Here is a 24,011-nt window from a genome sequence, read left to right as displayed (position 1 = left end):
GGGGTAGCCCGTATATTTGTCGGGGGTTTATCGTACTACGTAGTAACAGCGGAGAATGTGTTGTGCGAACGAGATCTGTGGTGATTTACGGATCGAATGCACGCTGTTTCTATGTTTCAAGCACGTGCAATGTATAAAATAGCCCGTGAAAGGTGCAAACAACTGCCTACTCTTGCAAATCGAACTCGTCGATTACACTCTTTGGCTTGACGAACTTCCCAAGAGGCTTGTAAGTCAAATGTTCCATGCCAAACCCCTTGGGGCCTCCGATTTCGATGCCGCGCTCCGTCGTCCACTTCTCACTCGCCGTGATCCCCAGCACAATCACGAGGAGGCCGTACCTATACTCGGGCGTCCCGATGGCCTCGCCGTTTTGCGCATCGATGACGGTGATGAGATCCGGCGCGACCCCGAGGACCTCTCCTTCCACATCGGCGGTCTCGCCCCCGGCTTTGGACCTCGTGAACCTGATGGCCGCGATGTTCTCGTTCTTGAACGGGATCTTGATCAGGCCTTCGAACATCTGAGAGCTTCGCGCAGGAGGTGCGGCGCCCGCACCCGAGCCCTCGACCTCTTCGGCGACGTCGGCGCCCTCGATGATGCACTCGCCGTAGACGTGGCCCATCCGCAGCGTGCGCTCGACGCCGACGATCTTGCCCTTGAACAGCACCTGGCCGGCCCCGGGTCCGCCGCACTCCTCGAGGATGGTCTCGGCCACGTTGTCGACGCGACTCATGGCGCGCGCTTTTGCCACGGCCCGGCCGATGCGCCAGGACTGGCTGATGGTGTGCTCGACGGCCCAGCGGCGGCACTCGGCGCCGGTGACGGGCGGGTCCGCCATGGCGATGGCCGAGCCCATCTGGCTCAGGGCGGCGCGGATGATGCGCTCGACGTGCATGTCGGACTTGGCCTCGGGCATCACGATGGTGTTGCCGTTGCCGTCCGTCACCGCGATGGGCGACCAGATGGGCGACCGTTCGTTGAAGACGACGGGGGTCGTCTGCCATTTCGTGGGCAGGGCGCGTCCCATCCAATCGCCGTCGACGGCGGGGAGGTCCATGCCGCCGGGGCCGCTGATGCCCAAGACCATGCTCTGCAGGCCGTTGCCGCCGCCGATCTCGACCGAGATCATGTGCGTGGCGCGCCGGCCGGGGTACGCCTTGTAGAGCGCCTCCTGCGCCTGCAGCATGGCGTCACCCTCGAGCTTCTCGAGGCCCACCGTCGGCGAGCCCGCACCGCCGCCGCACCCGACCTGCGCGTCGTCGGGCAGGTCGTCCGGGCTGACGACGCGGACCACGGCGCCGTCGCGGATCATCTGGCGCAGCCGCATCATGTGCGCGTAGGGGCTGCCGCCGCCGCCGGTGCCCAGGATGTAGCAGCCGGTGGCGATCCACTCGACGTCTGTTTCGCTGACGTACCAGACCCGATTCCTCACGCGCGGCCGGTACGCAGAGATGTCGACTTCTTTCTTTTCTGCCGTACTGTCGCTAGTTGGTCTGGTCGACTTCTCGTACTCGTCCATGTTGTTGTCCATCTCGCTGGTTTGTTCTTCCACTGCTTGCATGTTGCTAAGATCGGCGCGTGCCAAATCGCAATCACCAGCGGCTCGAACTATGAAACGAGTTTTGTTTTCGATGTACTTCTCCTAATTAGTGTCATATCTTCGAAAAGGAGCTCTGGGTTTTGTTGTCCATACCTGGAGCGGGAAACTCTCCTTTTCCACGACTTTGACCGTCGACCGCAGTGCCCCGGCATCCACGGTTCTCTCAATGGCGTCGTTGCAGATCTCGTCGAGTAGCTGTTCCGTAGTCTTGGACTCTGTAGACTTGACGGTGTCAACCACAGAACTGACCCTGGCCACGGCGGCCCCAACGGCGTTGGCGACGTCGGCGTACTTGGGCTTCATCACCCGACTTGCCCCTTTTAGTTGGTCTGGTGCAATAATGGCACCACCACCGACCAATAACACCGGCAAGTCATCGGGAGAAGTTTTCATCTTGTCGATGATCTTCTCGAGTTTGTGTGTTACAATAGCTTTGAACTGTGAAATTTCCGTCTCGGTTACTGCCCCCGCTGCCAACCCCCTTTGCCCGAGTTCGAGGCCAGGATCGGCAACTGCTGTACAGTCGGTCGCTGTGAGAGTTTTGCCGCCAAAGACAAGCGCTTCTTCTGCCAGTTTGTAGCCGACGCTGTCGGGTCCTACAGTCATGCTGCCGTTGTATCGAACGATAGATCCACCACCGAGGCCGATGCTTTTGATGTCCGGGCAGGAGAAGTTCATCCGCACGCCAGCCAGGTCACTGTAAGCTGCCTGCTTCCGTGGAAAGCCATTGGCTAGTAGTAATCCAACGTCTGTAGTTGTACCGCCGACATCCACCACCATGATATTCTCATCCAGTTCTCCTTGGACCAAGAAAGCTGCGCCTCTCATACTGTTTGTCGGCCCGCTGGAGAATGTCCGGATAGGTAGCTTCGATGCCATTTCTCCGGATAGGATAGTGCCGTCGTTCTGAGTGATGAAGACTGGGCATTTCAGCCCCAATGCCCTGACTGGTTCTTGGAAGGATCTGATGGTCCTTCTTGCTATATCCACAGTTAGCATACCACAAATGCGTTGGAAACTTAACGGCATACGTATAACAGAACCAGATGAAACATACCGAAAGATAGGATCGACGCATTCAGAATAGCCGCGTTCTCGCGCTCGATGAAGCCCAAGTTCGCCACCTGCTTAGACAGCACCACATCGCAACCTGGGATCTCCGCTTGCACAATCTCCGCCGCCCGCTCCTCCTGGCGCTCGACAATGTCGATGGGGCTGAAGACGCCGACGACGACGACGCTGCGGATCCCCCGCTCGCGGATGACGGCGCAGTGGGCGCGGATCTCGGCGGGGTCGATGTCGGCGATGAGGTGGCCGTCGACCTCGAGGCCGCCCTGGAGGCGCGCGTGGTAGCCCAGGACGAGGTCGCGCATGTCGGCGGGCCAGTCGATGCAAGGGGTCGCGTGCTTGGCGAAGGGCCCGCAGAGGCGGAGCACGGCGACCTTGGAGAGGCGGGCCGGGTCGCGCTCCACGACGGCGTTGACGAAGTGGGTGGTGCCGATGGTGACGCTGGCGACCTGCTCGGGCCGGACGGGCGGCTGGGCCCGCGCGAACAGGGCGGCGAGGGCGTGGGCGATGCCGCGGCCCGGGTTGGTGGTCGTGGGCGCTTTGTGAGAGGCGAGGATGCCCTTGCCGGGCTCGGAGGCGCGTGCCGGATCCAGGATGACGCCATCCGTGTTGGTGCCGCCCACGTCTACTCCGATCCGCAGAGTCGTGGTCGTGGTCATGGTCATGGCTGTGTTTGCAGAACTGGGATCTTCTCAGATGGCCCACAGCCGACGGTTCCAGCGAGACAGTGATGCGAGGAAAGCAAATATAAGATTGTGCTCCTCCTGGGTGGTTGTCTGAAGAATGGCCATGTCGGACATATCGGGTAACAAGTTGCGTGCGTTGCTTCGGGACCGAACCAAGGCCGACGCCGAAGCCGCGTGGGACCCTTGAAACCGGATCTGATAAGATAATCTTTTTTTTTATCCTTTTTTTTCCCCTCCCCTTCCTCCATATTGGCCAGTACACCAACCAAGTCCAATGACATCAGAGGTGTGACTGAGCCCCATCTGGGGCTCTGAAGCTGTGATGTCCTTCCCCGTTTTCTGGCTTGACGCCAATCTTCTTCGAATCGGCCGCAGCAGCACTGGAGATAAGAAATATCATGCGATGGGACGGCGGCCGGTACACTCGGCAAACAGGCCGTCGGCGCCACCGATCTTGCGGCGGTTTGATGGCTTGGTTCGCGATTACACTTCCATCGTCCCTCGCAACCTGCACGCCAAATCCCCCTCAATGGCCCTCAAGGTCGTGCGCGTGACTGTTCCCGAGTCCTTCCAGTCGGATCTGGCTGGGTTCGAGGCTACATAAGTTGCCGTTGCTGGACGTTCTAGAAGCCTTCTAGGAGGGCTTGTCTTCTTTCCAACGAGACCAATAGCTTCCTTCAACCACATTGCCGGTCACGCTAGAATTCATGGCGACGAGACCACCACCACCGTTTGTAACCGTCACAATCAAACAGTTACTTCGGACAGCCCCCCACCCACCTTCTCCCACCATGAAGCGCAAGCAACTGAGCTTTCCTATTCTCCGCTTCGCCGCCGCCGCCTTTGTCGCTGCATCAACTACTGTTCATGCAGCCACGACGGCATCTGATGGCGGAGCAGAGGCACCCAACAACAACACCGGAGCCGCCAACCCATCCACGCAAAAGAATGCGGTGCCTGTCTCCTCCGTTATACCCAAGAGCATGCCATCGCCGGTTCAACCCGATCCCTCTCCTCGTACTCTAGTGGGCCAGAGCTCTCAACCGCGTGATCGCCGTCCTGAGGTGAGCCAAGGCGCGCACGCCGAGTCGGAACCGGAGGAGTCAGAGGACGACGGCTTGTGGGAAAACGAGTCCGGCATCGTCTATGGCGGTTTCGGGTGGAAACACGACAAGCGAGGAGGCGAAGGCGGCGGCGGAGGCTCCCGCGGTCCCGGTAGTTACGGAGGCCCAGGCGCTATCGTCGTCTTGCCGCCTCCTTTTCTACACGGAGGGCACTATCCCAAGACCAGCAGCGGAGCGAGCCGTCCCCGTCCGTTTGGCTTCCTCCGAAGCTAAACCCTCACACATGCATATCCTGAGTAAGCAGCGCTTTCGGATAGAGGCCAAGGCACGGGACCTTCTGACACAGTACTCCTCATGTAGGATCGTTCATCGTCAGGGACCATGCATGTTTGCTCAGATGGTTGGAGAGACGTCTGGGATCAGGGGGGTTTGGTGGGCTTGGAAATAGGCACGGCAATTGGCAAACTCCTTCGTCTGATGTACAACCAACAATCGCCAGAGTATACTTATTCGTCATATGACCCTTATATTCTATCTCTATTCGCGCACGATCCCTTCAATGTAGTCAAGAACCCCATGCGAGTTGTTCGTGAGGTCTGGGTAGTTCTCGAGCGTCAGAAGCGTCTCAATCTCCGCCGCGGTAGGAACAGGCTTGCGCTCGTATGTCGTCTCGCCGTCGCTGATGGAATGCGGAATGAAGCAGGACCCATTCGCCGTGATCTTGCGCGTATCCTCGCGGATGCCCATGCCGGCCGGCTCGCCGTCCACGAACCACAGGCCCAGCACAGGGTAGTAAGTGGTGGGGGAAGTACCGCCATCTTGTTCGTCCCTCTCCCCCTTCTCCTCCTCCTCCTCCCTCCCCCTTCGGCAGCCCCGCCTCGTCGTCGTCGCGGAACGCAGGCAGAACCGCCAGCTCCTGCCGCACGTAGCCCTCCTTGCCATACTGTCCCGTCTGCGTGTCGTCGAGGACCTGCCCGTCGAGGTGCAGCGTCACGTCGGCGCCCTCGCGCGCGAGCAGCGGCTTCCGCGCGTACCGCGTGAGCGACGCCGGCGCCTCCGCCTCGAAGTACGTGGGCAGCAGCCACCGGGACCGCGGGTCGTCCTTGAACAGCTGCCAGAGCACCGCGAAGAGCCCCTTGTTGCTCCAGAGCATCTTGTAGGGGGGCTCGATCCACACGGTCCCGCCCGTGTAGGCGTTGCCGCCCCCCGGTGGCAGCAGCAGCACGTCGCCGCCGCCGCCGCTGACGCGCTCCATGTCGCGGAAGCACGCCGCGCCGAACGGCTGCTCCACCATCCACTCCCACGGGTACAGCTTGAAGCAGACGTCGATGTGGCGGCCCTTGTGGTCGTAGAAGCGCCCGTCGTCCCGGGACCGGCCGATCTGGTCCATGAAGACGGGCTCGGCGCGCCAGCCGGCCTGCTCGCACGTCGCCATCAGCAGCGTCGCGTTCAGGGCGTCCTCGCCCGTCGGCTCGCCACGGCTCGTGGCGAAGTGGACCACGGGCGGGCGGTGGGCGGCGGCGCCGCCGCCGCCGCCGAGGGCTTCGGCCTCGATGAGCGTCAGGTTGCGCCACCAGGCCGCGACGAGCCGCTCCGTCAGCGAGTTGAACTGGTCCCGGCCGTGGCCCGTCTGCTCCAGCCACTGCCACTGGATGGTGGCGGCCTCGACCAGCGACGTGGGCGTGTCGGCGTTGAACTCGTAGAACTTGGGCGCCCGCAGACGCGGGTCCGGGTGGTCCAGCCCCCCGAAACACACGTCGAAGCGGCCGTAGACGCTGCCCCACGCCGGCTCGCGCGCCCACGACCGGGCGATCTGCTCGAGGCAGAAGGCGGGGATCGCGATCTTGTCCGTAACGATGTCCGGGTGCGCCACCAGGTAGTCGGCCGCCTCGCAGCACATGGCGAAGACGTCCTGGCCCGCCGTCTCGAGCAGCGCGATCTCGTCGCTGGTGAAGGAGTAGTACCGGTTGTCGGGCCAGTAGGGGTCGTCTCCCCCTTCTGACGATGGCTCATAGCTGTAGACCAGGCCCTGACTCTGCACAAGGCGAGTCGCGTTGGGTCTCTTGTCGATCTTGATGCGGCGCATGTTGTTGTTTCCATCCGCTTCACATTGAACAGGTTACTCTACTGGGTTCTGGCTTTTGCCATTTCTCTCTCTTTTTCAATCTCCTGTTGCTGTTACTTTATGTCTACGGCAACTAGGTGGCTATGTAGGTTCCTGGAATATACCCAACCGCCAAAGTCTACTCGTCCGGTGGGTGGATAGGCAAAGTATGTAAAGTAAAGAACTTAATCTAGCTCCTGTAGATGGACGGTTCATCCAGAGTTTCCAACCGAAATATTCTCCATCGCCCTCACGTCTTGTACTGAGGAGCCTTGTCGACTGGTTGCCTGCCTCCATGAAGAATACGTAACAAACAGTATTACGAGACGAGTCGGCACATTGTGGTCCCGGTCCCTGAATGCACAATCACAAAAGCTCTGGTTCAAACCGGTGTCACCTCGTGGCAGCCTCTTGGGGAGGAACAGCGGTCAATGAATGGAGAATACGGCTGGCTTCTGCGCATATCTTGGTGGCTTCAGGAAACGCGCCTCGTATGAATGGGCGTCATGTCATTCTAGTGAGTCCTTTCCAGGCTGTCGTGCGTGTGGCTGCAACGCCTCCTTGTCAATAAAGTTAGCGCTTTGGAGGATTTGCACCCTCCCTACCAAGGATCCAGCTGGAAAGACCGCTTCCAGGTGCACATCAAAGTCAAGGCTCGGCCGGACTCGCCCGGGCGCTGAACTATTCAATGACATATTTGTCATTGGGTCATCTGCCCTCGGCTCTACTTGACAGATATTACTTGCGTAAGCAGACAAGCCGCCATCTCCTTCCTCGTGTGTCGAGGCAGCTCGGGAAAAAATGGCGCCACCAGTAGTACTTCCCCCATCTCTCTTCTCGATTCCTGGTCATGTTCGAACCGAGCCGCGAAGAGGAAGTTCAGCCGAATCCTCTCGGCTGGTAGGTGTCACGGCGGCGGAAGCGGAGGCGCGGAGGCGCTGACAACCCCTATTCATCGAGAAACAGTAACGTCTACTGACACGTGGGAACAGCCCATGTGCCGCTGTCTAGGCTCGTCTGAATGCCAATTTTTTTTTTTTTTTTTCATCTTTTCTTACTTGGATCGAAGCCTGAATCTTTGAAAAATGTGACACGATTTCAGGCTAGAGATGGTGGCGATCGATGTGGCCTGATCTGCGTGCTCTACCGTCGAGTTATCACTTCACTATCGATCCCGACCTGAGGAGCTAGACGATGCCACGTGGGGTTCGTAACGGTTGACTGGCCGGAACGCCCCTATCCGGATTATTCAGCTTGCCATGGCGTGTCTTTGGGGATGCTCTAGAAGGACGCCTTGATCGAACCGTTGATAGAACTCGTGGCTTCGTACATGTGTATACATACACATCAGTCAGCAGAGCAGGGATGGGATGAAGGGGTTGGTTGAAAGTGGGAGAGAAGTCGCTCCGGGCTGGCTGAAAACCGCACATCATGAACCACGAGTGTGATAGTATCATGATTGCATTTCTTATCAGTGGCACTTGAAACAAGTTTGTTCGTTCATGTCAGTCTGGCTCGTTCTCCGACGCCCTCGCAATGGCCTGACTCGGCCGCCACCCAGCAAGCCTCATCCCGCGCGCAGAGGAGTGTGTGTGTGTGTGTGTGTGTGAGAGAGAGAGAGAGGAAACAGAGGCGAACTGGAAGGAACGTTGCCTTCGCGGTCGCCTATTCAATTGTATGAAGCTACGAACAGGCGACTGACACTGCTTGTCTCGGGGTATTTGCAAAGTTTGTCCGAATTGTCCGTCATGGCTGATAACCCCTTTTCTGATTACACGATCAATGTCTTGAAGGGGGAGTGCCATGTCACGCGAGCAGGCCCGATGTTCGCGATGCAGGAGGGCGTCAACATTGTCTGTGCGGGCTAACCTGACGAGCTCTTTTTGTTCTTTTTTTCTTTTTCTCCCTCTCCTCCCTTGCGTGTTTCGGCACACACAGCACGCCGGGAGCGAGGGAGGCAGGCGATGAGATGTCGTCGGATAAAGGCTAAAACCCCAGACCCCAGCTTGGGCTTTGCTTCAGCGGGTCGGACAATACCGGTGGGAAGGAAACCGCGTGCAATAGTGGCTGCCCGTGAAGACCCAATCAGGGTCCTGTGCGACCAACTGGAGAGCAACAAGCGAGAGCCGTCGATCGTTAAGGCCCGTCATATGTGACGAAGCCGGAAACGAGACCCCCCTGGGTGTGACGCCCTTCGTGGAATACTCTCTCTCCTGGGAAAAAGCCTTCGTGCCATGTGCACACGTGTGTGTGTCCGGGTAGGGCCCTACCATAGGTACGCAAGGGCAGCTTGCCAAGCTGATGTACCGTGAGTGCAGAACAATAGCCATCCAATCCGTTCAGGCACTTTTTTCCCTCTCCTTCTTCTACCCTCGACCGGTTGGCGTCGCTGGGCCATGCAGCCACCCGGCCGACCATTGCCAAATAGAATTTAGGTTCAGGTGTGTGTATGGTCGTGCGAGCAGATGGGGAGCAAGGGAAAAAGGGTACATTCGCAATTCGCATCGCCCTTCACCCCCTTTCCGTGGCCGTCTCTGTCGCCATGCACGCTAGGATCACGCCGGATCCCAGCCGAGCTGCCGTGCGCGGCGAAAAATGTGATGAGTCGCGGCATCTGCAAGTCGACAGGTTGATGAGCAGCCAGCTGCATGCAGATCCAGCGGCCCCTGCCTGCCTTCCCGCTGCTGGCATCGGCGATACGATATACATCGGACGAGTTCGTCGCTCTAGAGAACGTGCTATTTAGTATAACACAAAGGGTCCAGGTTGCGGGAGTGGACGATGGTGATCGCTTCCCGCTAGCAGTACGGGCAGTCCCAAAGTATCCCATGTCACGAGGAGGACTTGGCTTCTGTTTGTTTGGCACGTTTGTTTGCTGGCCCGGTGCGACTAGAAGCCTTCTAGCGGTCCGTATAGAAGAAACTCTTCTGTGATACCGTGCCATGGATCAAGGGTCCACCTGCCTGCTTTTCCCATGGGCCGGCCGTCCTTGTTGTCACACCCAATAACCCACGTTGTGAGCAGCCGCGCTTCGGGGCTGACGACCAGAGCGCCTCGAGAGGCTCGTTCTGGTAAAGCTTCTGACCGCCGTTGCTTCATTCTGCACAGGTGCATCTGACAATATTGTGGCTTGCCGGCACCCGAGACGAAGGAAGATGATGGTCCTCCCTCCCCTTATTCGACTGCGGACTGCGGATTGCGGACAGGGGTACGTAACCTCTCGTAGGAACGGATTGGCAGCTAACCCCCGTCGGATCATCATGGGATTGGGTTGTTGTCGAGTACAGCTTACGAGTTTGGCGAGAGAGCGACTCGGAGCAACGCTCCTAGGGCGGAAGGGGGTCGATCTGATCAAACGCACCGCATCGTAATCGAGCCGGGTCGTCTACTATATAAAGGTCGAGCTCTCCCTGTGGTTTTCATGATGGCTTCTCCCCAGCATCCTCACGAACAGCACCACTGAGCATCCAGAGAGTTACCCTTCCACATCCAGTCTTCCGATCCAATCTATCAAGAACCCCCCAAAGGCTTGCACACCAAGCCACTGCCGCTGTGCTTCCCAAGCCACGTTTACGACTATCCGTTTGTGAAGATGGCCAAAAACTCCTCAAGCAAGCCCTCCTCGAGCGGCAAGGACCAGAGTAAGTGTTCATCAGCTACCTCAACACTCCGCACGTTTCCATTGCTAATGTTGCCCGCAAGGACAAGAGCACCCAAAGTCTCAAACGGGCTCGTACAATAACACCGACGCCTGGATATACGAGCAGTCTACCGGAGGTCCCTGGGACGGCGTCGATACGGTGAATGCCGCTCAGTGGGTCACCCCCGGCCACGGCTCCTACCAGCACTCTGCCTCCCTAGATCCGTCCCATGGCTCGCACAAGGACCCAAAGAAGAAGCATCACAAGTTGGGCGGAAAGAAATAAGGGGGGTTCCTCCATGCCCAACACTCTTTAAGGGCGATAGGGAAGCAGCACGGTAGCCGGGTTTCTCACGGTGGTGGTTTGGTAGCAACACAAGTTGAATACCGATGTCTTTTGGTGTCTCCTTCTACGGGCTTAGGAACTTTGGGAGTACACGGATCGGGTTGGACGTTTCACGGATGTTGTATTTTTATCTCAAAATTCCTATTTCCTAGCTAGTTAGAACTTATATACTACGACGCCACTCTTTTCACCCTACTGTCCAAACAGACGGTTTGTGGTGTAACATAACACTCATCTACACGCGTGCCTGGGTCAGCCGGAAGAAGAAAAAAAAAAAAAAGATTCGGCTCTTAAGAAGTAACTCCGGCTACCCAAGAGGGCCGACAACCAGCGGCTGGGCTCGAAGAACAACAGGCAGGACGAGGCGGACAGTCTGGCTCGCACGATGACTCTGAAACGCCATACCGAAAGCTGACAGCGACTGGCACTCAGGCTGGACCAAGCCATCATTGGAGGCAGACCGAAGTGCCGGCTAGCCCAAGGTACCCATGAAATAAAGTCACCAAGTTTGGGGGTTCACAACCTGCTTGTATGCCTCTGATTCCCCAATAGGACCCTGGTGGGCGGGTTGTATCACCTTGAGGATTTACTCTGGAGGGTGGGACACAGGTGTTACTGCATCTTCGACGGTTATTCAACCATAGGCTGCTGGGTGCCTGCTGGCGAAATCCCCCCCCAAGAAGCTGCCTATAAATGGAACGTGTTCTTGGTTACTACCTCGGCTTCCAACTAGACGTTACCAGTTTCGGCTTTTAGCGTTCACGCCCGCCAGGTAAGCATAATCTCGTCTTTGCCTAATCTGTTACATGTGCTATCGGCCCCTACGAAGGGACATGGGCTCTTAAGGTAACGTTCAGAGAATGCAGGTACAACGACTAAAGAAACCCGGGATTCGAGTGACGCAACCATTCATTAGCCTTGGTCCCAAGATGGTGTCACGCTCTCTATCAGTTCCTGCTTGAAATGCAATCGTACGTAAGCATGCTGATATATCGGAAACGATGAGGCCCCCTGGCGATCTTCGACACTTGCTTAAAACAACTCAGCTGACCCACAAGAGAATATCCTGGAACCATGGTCTGGGTGACATACCGGGGCTGGCGATGGTGATAACTGCTCAAATCCCAGGCCTGAGCATGCATCAAAACAAGGGTTGCTTGGTTCACAGAGCGAAGGTTCCGTGGAACGGACTCTGTGGTGCTGAGAGATGACGCCGGTGACAAGAAAGTGCCTGCTGGCTTTCCACAGCCGTGGGGTGGGGAAGGGGACAGAATCGGCCGCTGTAAAACACCCCATGCTACACAGAGTGCCACGGCTTGGTTGCTCGATGACGATTTTCACCTCGTCGCTCGCGGCACTACGAGTGAGAACCCAGCGGCCGGATCGTGGACAGGCTGCAACGGCTGACTCCTGAGACCAGCGGCAGCTATTCCAACAGCGCTCGCGGTTGCACACCGGTGGCAGATAGGAAATGTTGTTGCCGACGGCAAGCATCAATCCCCGGCCACGACGGACACTGCCAAATTTCCTGGGAAATAGTCTCGTGTTATCCTGTCGAGGGGATGACTCGGGGCTGCGCGGTCGACCGAGCAGCATGTCGACCTCGTCCATGGAGATACAGTCCCCTTTACCTCCTAACCTTGCCCTTCACCGAATTCGTGATTCGGCATTCACGACATTCCATATGGCATGAGGGCGTGAAGTTCCTCATGGTGAGACTGGGATGAAGATGCTATCATTTTTGGACTCCCACCGGACATCAACATGGGACGGCCTGACACAGCGACTGACTGCGACTAGGACATCTCGAAGTTGACACCAAAGTCGAGCCGCAGAGTGGCGGATTCACGTGACGAGTATATCAAATAAAAGATGCCCAAGAATACTTGTGTATCCATATTTCCTGTCCGTCATCGTTTACTGATGTGAGCGGAAGAAGAAAAGTACGTATGTACTGGGGAGTGAGCTGACAGTTGCCCGCCAGCCGTTGCGCTTTTGTGGGTGGCAGCTGCCGGTACATACGGTTCGGCCTGTCAAAAGAAAGAAAGAAAAAAGAAAGGGAGGGAATGCAGGACGACCGAGAGTGACTTGATTCCATGGCGAGCTGGTGCGAGCTGAGCTGAGGTTATTTCAGGAAACACGACAGGTGGAATGGTGGGAGTGGAATTGGGCAAAGAAGGCTAGGGCGGGCGTCGGCGTGCCAGTCAGTCTCCACAGAGCCACATCCACACCCATAACATAACATAACCCATCATTTTAAATCCATCGTGCATGAACCCTGTCCACTCTGGAGTTTTTGGAGTTCCTCTCTGGAGACTGCTGGAGTCTCTCTGGAAACAGTCTCTCTCGCTCGCTCGTAGTCCCGTGTAAGAGGGGCGACTGCTGTTGGCCTAACAAGAGTCAACACACATGTACTTACATAACCTATAGCTACATCATTAGAAGTAGCACCAGATTGACGGTGCCCGCCCAGGGGAAGCTAAGAGACGGGATTGTTTGCATGACGTCAAATGCCTAAGACACGCGTACTGGAGATGAGGATGCCCAGAAGCCTACTGTAGGATCCGATCTTGCGGTTCATGTTGTTTTGACTTTTGTTTCCTGGCTGGGCTGGTGGTTTGCGCAAGGTTGTACGTGTGAGAGCGGAGGGGCCTGACATGATGCAGAACTCACTCGGGCTTGGCAAGTCCATTTCGCTCACCATGACAGATGCAGATGTGCACTCTCACAACACAACACACAACCGCACGCCTACGCAGTGGAGTGTATTGGACCATGTCTGTCTCGTGGGTTGTAAGTGCTGATGTGGCCGGCTGGTTGGCCGCAACGGAATGAATTGGGTTGGATTAAACTGAGTTGAATGGAATTGGATTGAATCCGTCAAATTTGGTGTTGACAGCCGCCTGGGAAGGGGGAAGGACGGTGGACGGGCCTGGCGTGGCTTGCATCCTTACATGCTTGGCGTGCCAGTGCTAGCTAGCATCCTAGCTTTTTGGTTTCCATGGGAGGGAGGAAAAAGCAAAGCAGTCGGAGTGAGGACAGGAACCTTCTTGATCCGGCGACTATGGCACCGCTGTTATCGCATCATGTAAGCTGACTTTTGCTCACTAATGACCGATAGAGATACAGGACGAGCAGGTAATTGCAGGCCCCAAAAGATCGATTTATTGAAGACTGACTGGGGTCTCGGGCTGTCTGGGTCTCTGGCCCTCTGGGTCCCTGGACTAGCGGGCGAAAAGTCGACTGGCCCATGACTGGCTTGAACCATATCCACAAGTACCCGATGGCGCGAATCGAGGCTACGCCCAGAGAGGCAAGATATGCTGCTGCGGTCTTTTGGCAGTCAAATCCCTTGTTTGAGTCACCAGTCAGCTTGGCTCCCAGCAAAAGCCCAGCCAAAGCCCAGCCAAAGCCCAGCCAAAAGCCCAGCTGAGCACGGCACTGCGGCACTGCGGCACCCTCCACCTCTCTTCCAAGGCCCCCAAGCACCAAGGCCCCCCAAGCCCCCCAGGCCACCATTTCCCACCCACCATCCTGTGGCTCTCTCCCCAGTCACTAGGTACAGTACAGTAGTGCCAGACCCTTTCCCATCCAGGCCGGTTGGAATTCTATCCCGTCCCCAAATCCAAACTCCCATCTTCTCCCGACTATTTCTTTCCCACTCTTCCGACAAGAAAGAGGACATCAACCAAATCGCAACCCACGCTCGTTAACCTTCCCCCGTCGCATCGCACCATTGGCCAACCCAAACTGCGCCCAGCCAACAGGAGGACCTCGTCCCAGTCCTAGCCGTCTGTATCTTGTAATCCGTACCGTACATACTTTCCCAGCCCCTGTGGTTACAGGCTAGCCATTCGAGTATCTTCTTTGCAACCTCGACGCGACATTTCGATTCCCCGGCGTCAGTTATTGCGTTACGATATCATCTTTCCAAGGCAAATATTGAAACTGGCCCGTATTCCGCCTTTATTTTTTTTATTTTTTTTTGTTATCGGCTCGGCGAACAACAATACATCTCGAATTAGGAAGTGGCCAGCATAGGCCAATCCTTTGTTGCGGGCGGTAGTGGTGACAATCACGCCCCACGAATTCCCCAGTCGCCCGACCGTGGTCGCCAACCCTCCAAGTGCTTTCGTCGTATCGCTTCATCCGCTTTCTCTCTGAACTTTGCCGATCTTTTTTATTTATTGCCGATATCATTATTATCATTACCTCGAGTCCTCCCTCGATAGTCTCGAGTCCATAATCAAGATGGGTAAGTCTAGAACCATCATCCTCGGGGAAGTGGGCATCTGGTAACTAACTCAAGCCGCGAAAACCAGCCCAACCGGCGACCACTGTAGTACCGTTCGCATCTTTGCCGTCGTGTGCAACCCTTTGCGGCCCGCTCTATGATGCCAACGGCGCGTGCGTGCCACCGGCTGCCCCTCAAGCCGATGCAGACACGTACAACAAATGCTTCTGTCAAAATTCGAAGCTCCAACCTTTTTACCAAGGCTCCACTGGTGTGTGCGGCACAGGAGTCTGTGATGCTGACCCCAACGGTCTGAGCGGAATCCAGAGTTGGTTCACCCAGTTCTGCCAGGGCAAACAAGCTGTCAGCCAGACAACATCCACAGCTGGCTCGAGTTCAACCTCTGGCAGCAAGGCGAGCCAACAAGGAGGGGGCGGCAGTTGGTACATCTCCCCTCATCCAGCATTGGTAACTGTGGCAACCCGCTAACTCGGAATAGGATCTCGACACATTGGCAATGGGTCATATTTATCGTAGTCGTGGTCTTGGGCATCGCTGGCATCTGGACCGGTGCTTGTATCTGGCGGCGCAAGTACCTGCGAAAGAAGGATCGAATGTACGAACTCGGCAAGGGCTTGCCAAGCTCCGTTGCTGTCGACAGCCATGGTGGTCTGGTCGGATCGGGGTCAAATCGCCTGAGCCAGCCCGGCATGTTCATGCCGGGTGGCACGCCAGGCTACAGTGAGAAGCCCAAGAAGGAGAGGAAGAAGTGGAACGTCACGCAACGGACATGAACGCTCTCCCAGCTCCTGCGACTCAGCGATGACTGTGGTCCGAGAACAAAACACATCTCATCATCATCAATACACCAAATTATATCGTCTACCGGAAGTACATTACGTACACTTACGATTCCATCGATTATAGCCGCGACAGAGACTTGCCATGCCGATTGGAACGTTTTCCTTTTTTGGCCAAAGCTCTCTGTTCCATCATATCGAACCCCACAAGGTCGACACACCGGGCGTTTTTAATAGGCACATGGCAGTGGCCCCAACTCGATTTCATTCGGTGTGGTGTTCTCCTGATTTTTCTTTTCTTTTCTCGTGTTTATATGGGAGTTTCGAGACTTGGCTATGAGAAAATGGGGCTTTTCAGGGAGCACACGGCCGGGCTTTTTTCTTGGGTGATGCAGCTGGTTTTGGGAACCTCCTGCTTGCGTGACTTTGGATATGATGCTGTTTATCTCTGGCGGCCTTGTCTCTAATAAAAAACAAATGACCACGCATTGGTAGCACATCCCATTCACACAAACTCATTTCGGACCGGAGTCGAGATAGTATAGTCCATGTGGTCTTGGTCCCACTGTTTTCAAGTACGGGTCGAGCCGAAACTAATCTTGTATAAACCGCTAATCATGATGGGACAAGAAACCCAGGGCTTCCAGTCGTACGTGTAGCCTGCCTATCTGAGCCTTGGTCCGCAGCGACTAAAGTCGCCATGTCGCGGTAAACTCTGAAGCGGATAGGATTGTGGTACGATCCGAGCCGTAGCCACGGAAACCCCGGGTTGGCTTTTTTATCCGACGTGACCGATGGTGAAAGTAACAGAGCTGTCAGAAACTAGGTTATCACGGATTTACCAGTTGCAAACCTTGCGAGCAGGAGCCGAAGCATTTGTCTTGTTAGCTCAGACACGAGTACATAGGTAGCCAATCACGAGCAACAAAGCAGGAAACTGCAGGTCTCGCCAAACAGCCCAACTCCAACACGGTTCAGAATACAAGTGCTGTGGAATGTTGGTAGTTAAGGACTTAATATTCACTATGCCGAGAAATGATATCTATCCTGAGAGGCGGGGGTGAGCTTTGGTTATGCATAAATATATACGATCAGGTACCTAGGTACGGGAGAATTCACTTTTCCTTGGTCAAGACCACGACGGTCTAGTCTCTACTACTACCCTTCACTCTCCCTTTTCTCCTCATCTATTCACCTCATCCCCCTTAAGTTGTCTCGGCAGCCGCGTACTCGGCAGCATCCATATAGAGGTCGATCAGGCAGCCGGCACTCCAGGCCTGGGTAGGACTGGAGTCGCCGCAGTATTCGCCGTTCTTCTGTGTCAGCTCTTGGAGGCCGGCCCAGGGGGCTGGCCTGGATCATCTCCTTGCAGCCCTGCAGGCGGCGGGTCACTTGCTGGAAGGCTTCGACGCGGCCCTCTTTGCTGTCCTTGCGACGGATCAAGTCAAACTTGAGAAGAGCACGGAGGAAGAAGCCCGTGGGCCAGAGCCACTCGGGGCCCTGGTGGTAATTCCGACCCTTGGAAGTGGCAAAGTCGTCGCTGTCTTCGCTGTTGATGTAGTACGGGCGGTAGTTCAGGTCGGCCGGGTCCAGTGTCGCCATTCCCGTCGGGCCGCGGAGGGCCTTGTCTGCCACGATAAGAGCGCTCATCGCGTGGTTCGGGTCAAACAGCTCGGGTGCGACGGTCATGGCAATTGCGAAGTTGGGCCGCAGCTGGTAGTCCTCGTACTCTTTACCGGAGCGGTACAGGTCTTTGTATATTCCCCGGCGGTTCACAATGCTCGAGTTGACAGCATATTTGCTATCGTCGGAAGCATCCTTGGGAACATAGTAGCTATACTCAAACTTGGACTTGAGCAGGTCCGCCCATTCAGCGTACGTTGTCTCAGCGCCGTCAGACTTCTTGACGCCGTGGTACTTGAATTTGCCGTCCGAGTTGAGCTTGGCAAGCCACCTCAAGGTGCTGTACAAAAGACCGGTGATCTCGATGGCGGCACCATCTCTTGGCGTGCCGGGTACGCCCTTGGAGCCGGCACGCTCGCTCTCGCCCATCTTGTCCATCCACGTACCACAGTTGTGCTGGTTGCCGCCAAAGATGATGCCGTTGGACCAGTCGACGTTGATCTCGATGTTGAAACCCTCGTCTTTCATCTGGGAGTCGATACTGGGCCCGGCGTTGGCTTCGCGGAACTTCATTCCCGATGCGTGGCGCTGCATGGCCTCCTGGATAACGTCTTCGATGATGCTCTCCTGTGAGTAGGCGCGCGCGTCATCTGAAGGGAACCATGTGTCATCATACGGCAAGAAGCGGCGCTTAACCTTCCGCTTCAAGAAGTCGATTCCGTTGGGTGCAAATCGAGTGTAGTCCTGGATGCACTGTAGGAAGAACCAGATCGAGTCCCGGCTGTTGTATCGAGGAAGGTTGCCGCTGCTTAGCAGGTTTGGGATCATGCCATGCTTCAAGACACTGGCAAATGCGAATATGTGCTCAGCAGCTTCTTCATAGCGACCTGTGCCCAAGTACAGCCCTCTCAGGGAGATGAACACATCACGCCCCCAGCAACGAGCCCATTCAACAGCGAAATGGGGCAGGCCGGCTGCCAGAGATGGGACGAGTTTGGAGGGCCATAGCGAGCCAGAGTTGATCAAACCTGTCTGTTGGATGCTAACCATACCAAGACTCTGCAAGAACCACTGCCCGTTTCGTGTGTCTTCGTTCATCAACTCCATCGATCTTCCCCAGGCTGCCTTGTAGGCTGTTTGCATCACCAGGCCGAAGTAACGCGGCAGCAGGAAGCTGGGGATGCCACGGATTGCATCGAAACGCTCCTTGAGCCATGTCGCTGGCTTTCCAAGTCTCGCAAACTCTGGTTTTTGGCTGGCTCTCTCCAACCGCCCGACTGTATAGTCCAAGACCCACTGGCCGTCGCGGAGATTCTGGCAGAGGGGGTGAGCGAGGTTGTTGTCCTTGATGACATCCTTGAGTATACTCCACCATCCTTGCAAGCCCGCATATACGAGCTTACCGTGTCCGGGGATGTCGTAGACACCATCTTTCCCATCGCTGCCGTCGCGCTCCTCAGCATCGCACCTGTAGAGTAAGAAGTTCAGATCCACCACATCCAGCTCAGACATGGCTGCAGTGCCTCCAGAGGTGACATAGGTGTCCAAACCGGCAGAGTGCTCAGCTGACGGGATCCAAGTTTCGAATAGGGCAATGGAACCTGGAGGGAATTTGTCGCGAACAGTAATGATGGTCTCGTCACTCTTAACTTCCATGCGGATTCCGGGGACATCGACGACGCGACTGGGAAGGCCACGAAGGTACTTCTTGTCGTCATTGGCAGCCTTCTTGGCCTCGTCGCTCTGGTCAACTTCCAGCATCCAGCTTCCGAGGTGCCGAGCCTTGGTACCACCCAGGTGAACAGGGTTGAAAGCTCCGTTTCCATTACCATAGCCGGGATATGCCGTGTGGGCAATGAGGAAATAGCCCTTTCGGAATTGAGGGTGAACTCTGTGTACCGTGATATATTGATCCTCATGGTGGATGTGAGTCTCATCGTATCCATCCATGCCCATCAGAGTGTGGATTTGGTTCAGCAATGTTTTGACTCCAGCAATACCACCAGTGCCTCCTCCTACCTTCACTTCCTTGTCGGATGACTCCGACGTGTACTGCCGTGTCTCATTGACTAGGTCTACCAGCTTCGGGTATATCTCGTCATATCCCATCACACTGCCTGATGCGCTCGAGCACATGCAGACCAGGGCTGCGTTGGGCAAAGTATCCCGGGCGTCTCGCTTCTGGGCCGGTACCTCGTTGTCATGCGTGCAGTCCATGAATAGAGCCTGAACTGGAGACGGCTTGATGCGTCTGATGACTTCGCGAGTCGGTTCCAGGCCACTTGTATCCGGGCTCATGGGTGGGCTGCCAGGATTCTGCGAGCCGCCTTTTGTTATTTCATCCAATTCGAAGCTTCCGATCGGACGACCGCCGTGGCGGTGCACAAGCCTGCTCATCTCGCCGGTGCTCCAGGATTGCATCGCTTCTCTGATCAGAGCGCTAATACCCAATCGTTTGACGAATAGGTAGTCCATCTCCTCACTTCCGGTGAACAGCTCTGCCACGACGTATAAATTGGGTCTGACCCGACGTGCTTCGTCAAGAATGTGTTCCGCGACATGGATGGGCGTGGAGTGGCAGTTGTCAATGCGGAAACCAGCGAAATACTTCGCCATCATGCGGGCATACTTTGTCATGAATTCCCAGAGCCAGGGGCTGTCTTGTGGCCCGTTACCATAGCGAAGCTTGACACAGTCTCCCCAAACGATCACTTCACGACGGAGGTACACGCGAGACTGGGGGCCCGCATTGTCGATAAGGGCATTGCCTGCCCATACCCAGCCGTTATTGGCCAAAACGAGATCTTTTTGCTGTGCTTTGCCGTGATGTCGTTCTGCGGCAGTCTGGTGAAATATGTCTCGATGAGCGGGTTCTCTTCGGTGACTGCTCCTACTTTGGGTCCATGGTCGTCGATACGCATGTACTTGGTGCGATTGAACACTTGGTCTAGTATTTCGGCCAGTTCCTTGTCGTACTCCTCGTAGAATGGCACATTCACGGCATCGAGTATCTCCACCAACCTGGAGCGAATGGTTGCTTCATCGGCTTCACCTCGATACTTCCCAAACAGAACAGTGACTATGGCGGCCGCGGCTTTAGGGTCGACTCGTCTTCTGAATCGCTCGCCAAGCCGGTCGTTACCGAGCAACCCGTTCTGGACGAGGTAGGCTGCTTGATCTTTCAAGCTCGCTTGCTTCAGGCTTTCGACCTCGCCGGAGGTCTGGCCAGCAGCCCAGGACGCAATGGCGGCGTCAACGTCCCGGTCCACATCTATCGCGTAGTATTCCCAAAGGCGAATTTCCGCAATGACATGCTTCTTGACGCCTTCCATGACTTTCACCAGGTCGTCCACCGTCACAAATTCCTTGGGATATCCGAGCTCCTCCAATTTGGAGCCAAACTCGAGCAGCTTTGTATCCAGGAGATAAGCAGACTCGAGCCATGGCGCAGTAGTGAGATTGTAGCCGGCCTCGGGATGCTCCATCAGCCACTGGCTGTTGTGAGCAGTGTGGTTGAGGACGATATCTGTCAGACTTAGCAGTGAGTGGTTCTTTTCCAAACTGCCGATCATCTTCTGTACATCATCCTCCCCGTTTGGAAAGCAATCGGGATCCCAGCCGAGCTGATCGAAAAGACTGTACGGAGAGTTGGACTTCCCGCGCACTTGTAGAGGGGTGAAATGTATCATGTTGTAACCCCTGCTGCTGATTCCACGAAGATGCCTCTCCCAGTCCGTTGGGTATTTGCCCATGAACTTGCTTATGACAGAGAATATAGAAAGGGCGGGCAGCGGCAACGGCCTGCCCTCCAAGGACAGTCGAGGGGCTACATCGATGTAGTACAGAGGCGTCTGCTTCTTCTCGGTCTTGGTCAACTTGTCCGAGCCCAGATCCTCGGACAAGTCGGGCAATTCGGCATAAGTCACGTAGAAGGCAAACGCGCCGGCATCGTATATTGGAATGGAGATCTCGATGGTTCGGTTGAAGTCGGGAACCAGCCTACAAAAGTCAGTGTTTCCGGCCTGAAGCTCGTTCCAGGTCAAAGTGACATACTTGAACTCCCTGAAGGCATCCCGGTGGAATTCCGAGCCATGCTCCGGTATGTTGACCCACAGGCTTCCTTGTCGGCATATCGACGAGGTTCCTTCAATGGTAAAGCGCACCGTGATGGGCTCACTGGATCTTGTGGCCAGGTATATGTATTCACCAGGAACATCGGGGGCGCCGTTGTCCTTGAGGGGCAGGAGGTAGACCTCGTTCGAGGTGACGGTCCGAGGGATCATATTGGCTGGTATATGCTCTAACACACCAGCTCTTGCTGTAGGCTTAGTGAACCATCAACGAGGCAACGTAGGTCGCGCAGGTAGGTGCGGAATATGATATTGTATTAGGCTCGCGGTAATCCACGTAGTGATATAGGCGAGATAGGAGAAACTAGTGGCCAATTTCCAGCCCAATCAGAGCAGCTGTCGTGGTTTGCTAGAGGTGATTGCCCGTTAACAGAGGAGAAGGTAAGATGCTCGAGGGGAAAGAGTGAAAGAGGGAGAGCGAGAGAGAGAGAAAGAGGTGAGAAGTAGGGAGAATGAGAGCTACAGGAAGACGTTGTGGAAATTCCAAGACCAAGGCCGGGACTGGAATCGTTCTATGTAAAGCCTGCAGGTGAAAGTAAGCTAGACTGGCTACCTACGGCAGGTACTCTCATGTGTACAATGTAGCTATCGATATGTGGTGCATGTGGGATACTTTGGTCGGCCCCCCGTCCAGCAGCAGCAAGGTGCGTATGCAGCCAAGCAAGTGGGAAGCAACGGGCGAGCACGACGACGGGGGAACAGTTTCTGTCAAGAAGCGCTAACCTAGTAGGCAAAGAGGACGATGGGAAGGGGGAGTGTGTATGAAGAAAAATACAAAAAATACAAAAAAGAAGAAGAAAAAAGAAGAAAACATCGTCCGACGAGCTATCGTGAGATTAAACCTACTGAATGGATCCTAGCGAACAGTCCAAAATGCAGCAGGAATCCCAAGCAGAGGCCAATGGCAAAGCAAGATGGCTGGAGCTAGCATGCAATGGCAACGCGGTTGCAGTCTGCCCTCCTCCACATACTTGCTACCATGGAGTGACATGTCCCACTCCCACTCGCCTGCCTTGGGTACTGTCTCCTCCTCCTTCGTCCCCCTCGTCCCCTCGTTTTCTGCTCTTTTCCCAGCAGTGGCTCCGGCACTGACTACGAACCAATAATCCAAGGACAACAATAATATTGCTAATGTTCGTGGATGATGTGTAACTGGGTAATTCTTGAATGCTAAGTACATACGTGTACTGTGCAGTACAATCAAAGCTCGTCCCAGAAAACTCCTCAAGTCTCTTGCTCCAAGCTCCAGTGCTCCTCCAGTGCTCCACGCGGGGCAGCCTGGAGTCGAGTTTCAGCGCCCTTGTCAACTTTGGGGGGAGCAACTGCTGTCCCGCCCGCCATAGTGACGTCACAGATCTTAATTTGGCGGATGCAGAGTCTCGCTGCTTGCCAGCCGCGTCGCCATCATCATCATGGCTTACCTACCTCCTGTACCTACCTGCATACCTGCACGCCTTAGCGGTTTATAGTGGCATGGACGGACTACAGATAGCCTAGCCCCGGGCACTATTTGATGACAAGCTCCGGGACTCTTGGGTGTTCCTGAATATCAGTGCCAGGACAAACCAGAAAACTTGGTTTTGTGCCTAGCCCAATTGAAAAAGCACATGGCGCCAGCAAGTTCCAGGCTTGGCACTCGAAGCGAGCAATGATATTTTGGTCCCGTAAGATACCTACTTAAGCAAGGGGCAGACAGGGAGCCCATCCTAGTGCATATGCGATGGCTGGCTGCTCAAGTCATCGTATGCAGAAGCGCAAGGACGAAGTCGAAGGGACTGTGAGCTCTTGCGCATCGCGATCACGATCGTCGACCTTCTGGGGGGCAGGGAACCTACTCCGAACAGGTCGGGTGTGGAGTTTGCGTCGTCGGAAATCCACAACGGATAGACTCCACTGGCACTACACCCAGCAGTCAGGTAGTAGTATCGCATCGCATTGTGTATATGGCTATGTGAGTAGCATGGGCAACGGGCTTGGGGCGTCTAGTGCGGAATGCGAGCTATTTGTTTGGCTGTAGGGCGACGGGGATATCGCGCTTTGGCGGGTTCTAGACCTCACACTACTCGTATCCTCGTACGAACAATCAGGAAAGAAAAGAAGAAGAAAAAAAAACTCAGTAGCACGCTACTCAAAGCCGCCCAGGAGATGTCGAGATTGCAAATTACGGCTTCAAGCATCACGGTTGATCAAGATCCTGCGCATACCAATGGAAATCCGAGTCCGCCTGATTCTATTGGCAATGTTCAAGTATACAATAGATCCAACGGCCAAGAATCGATCAGATTTCTGAGGTAGATCACCCCCCAGTCCAGAGATCGAAGAAATATATCAGACACTCGGGCAACATCAGCCATGCGATTCTTTACCCCATGGGATAGTCATGGGCACTCCAGAGGTCCTCCCCACCGAGCTCCACCATCTCCATGCCAACATTCCATCACCACTTTGACTTATCTCTCCAGCGCCAAACTCACCGCCCAGCTTGGAGCTCGGTGCGCTTTCGCAGAGGCGTCTTCATGCCCCCAGAGCGTGGGTAGCATCCAATCGAGAACGCACCCGAGGCCTCTGAGCTCGTCAACGCCCAGTCTGTATTTGGTTGCTGGAGAGCCATTCTGAATAAGATGTGCGGCCAAGCCACCGCGTTCCTTGAGAAACGTGAGCCCGGTGGTCCCCAGGACACGGTCCCCCCTAGGTATAGTAAACTTGGTCGCGC

The 24,011-nt window shown here is 55.6% G+C and overlaps 7 protein-coding genes across 7 annotated transcripts; 4 read left to right on the top strand and 3 right to left on the bottom strand.

Annotated features, from left to right (window-relative positions):
- Window positions 1-166: 166 nt before the first annotated feature.
- On the bottom strand, window positions 167-3,336 carry PG986_007287 (uncharacterized protein; the record flags this gene model as incomplete). Its single annotated transcript, XM_066843509.1, has 3 exons — window positions 167-1,645; window positions 1,697-2,583; window positions 2,661-3,336. 3 exons carry the CDS (start codon window positions 3,334-3,336, stop codon window positions 167-169), a joined length of 3,042 nt encoding a protein of 1,013 aa, XP_066699621.1.
- A 343-nt stretch (window positions 3,337-3,679) lies between these two features.
- Window positions 3,680-3,961, top strand: PG986_007286 (uncharacterized protein; the record flags this gene model as incomplete). Its single annotated transcript, XM_066843508.1, has 1 exon — window positions 3,680-3,961. The coding sequence occupies one exon, from the start codon at window positions 3,680-3,682 to the stop codon at window positions 3,959-3,961; it is 282 nt and encodes a 93-aa protein (XP_066699620.1).
- Window positions 3,962-4,148: 187 nt separating this feature from the next.
- PG986_007285 (uncharacterized protein) lies at window positions 4,149-4,694 on the top strand (the record flags this gene model as incomplete). Its single annotated transcript, XM_066843507.1, has 1 exon — window positions 4,149-4,694. The coding sequence occupies one exon, from the start codon at window positions 4,149-4,151 to the stop codon at window positions 4,692-4,694; it is 546 nt and encodes a 181-aa protein (XP_066699619.1).
- A 264-nt stretch (window positions 4,695-4,958) lies between these two features.
- PG986_007284 (glutathionylspermidine synthase) lies at window positions 4,959-6,507 on the bottom strand (the record flags this gene model as incomplete). Its single annotated transcript, XM_066843506.1, has 2 exons — window positions 4,959-5,273; window positions 5,329-6,507. 2 exons carry the CDS (start codon window positions 6,505-6,507, stop codon window positions 4,959-4,961), a joined length of 1,494 nt encoding a protein of 497 aa, XP_066699618.1.
- A 3,610-nt stretch (window positions 6,508-10,117) lies between these two features.
- On the top strand, window positions 10,118-10,451 carry PG986_007283 (uncharacterized protein; the record flags this gene model as incomplete). The annotated part of the gene is made up of 2 exons (XM_066843505.1): window positions 10,118-10,166; window positions 10,228-10,451. The coding sequence occupies 2 exons, from the start codon at window positions 10,118-10,120 to the stop codon at window positions 10,449-10,451; spliced, it is 273 nt and encodes a 90-aa protein (XP_066699617.1).
- A 4,369-nt stretch (window positions 10,452-14,820) lies between these two features.
- On the top strand, window positions 14,821-15,539 carry PG986_007282 (uncharacterized protein; the record flags this gene model as incomplete). Its single annotated transcript, XM_066843504.1, has 2 exons — window positions 14,821-15,188; window positions 15,245-15,539. Coding segments are annotated over 2 exons (663 nt in total), but the record flags the coding sequence as incomplete, so codon positions are not given.
- A 1,197-nt stretch (window positions 15,540-16,736) lies between these two features.
- PG986_007281 (glycogen debranching enzyme) lies at window positions 16,737-21,451 on the bottom strand (the record flags this gene model as incomplete). The annotated part of the gene is made up of 3 exons (XM_066843503.1): window positions 16,737-20,012; window positions 20,063-21,167; window positions 21,222-21,451. The coding sequence occupies 3 exons, from the start codon at window positions 21,449-21,451 to the stop codon at window positions 16,737-16,739; spliced, it is 4,611 nt and encodes a 1,536-aa protein (XP_066699615.1).
- Between the last annotated feature and the right edge of the window lie 2,560 nt (window positions 21,452-24,011).

This window comes from Apiospora aurea (assembly GCF_038362705.1).
Source record: "Apiospora aurea strain CBS 24483 chromosome Unknown utg000005l_segment0_segment0, whole genome shotgun sequence".
Classification (NCBI taxonomy): domain Eukaryota; kingdom Fungi; phylum Ascomycota; class Sordariomycetes; order Amphisphaeriales; family Apiosporaceae; genus Apiospora; species Apiospora aurea.
The sequence above is the reverse complement of the archived record's forward strand: the minus strand, read 5'-3'. Positions and strand labels throughout refer to the sequence as shown.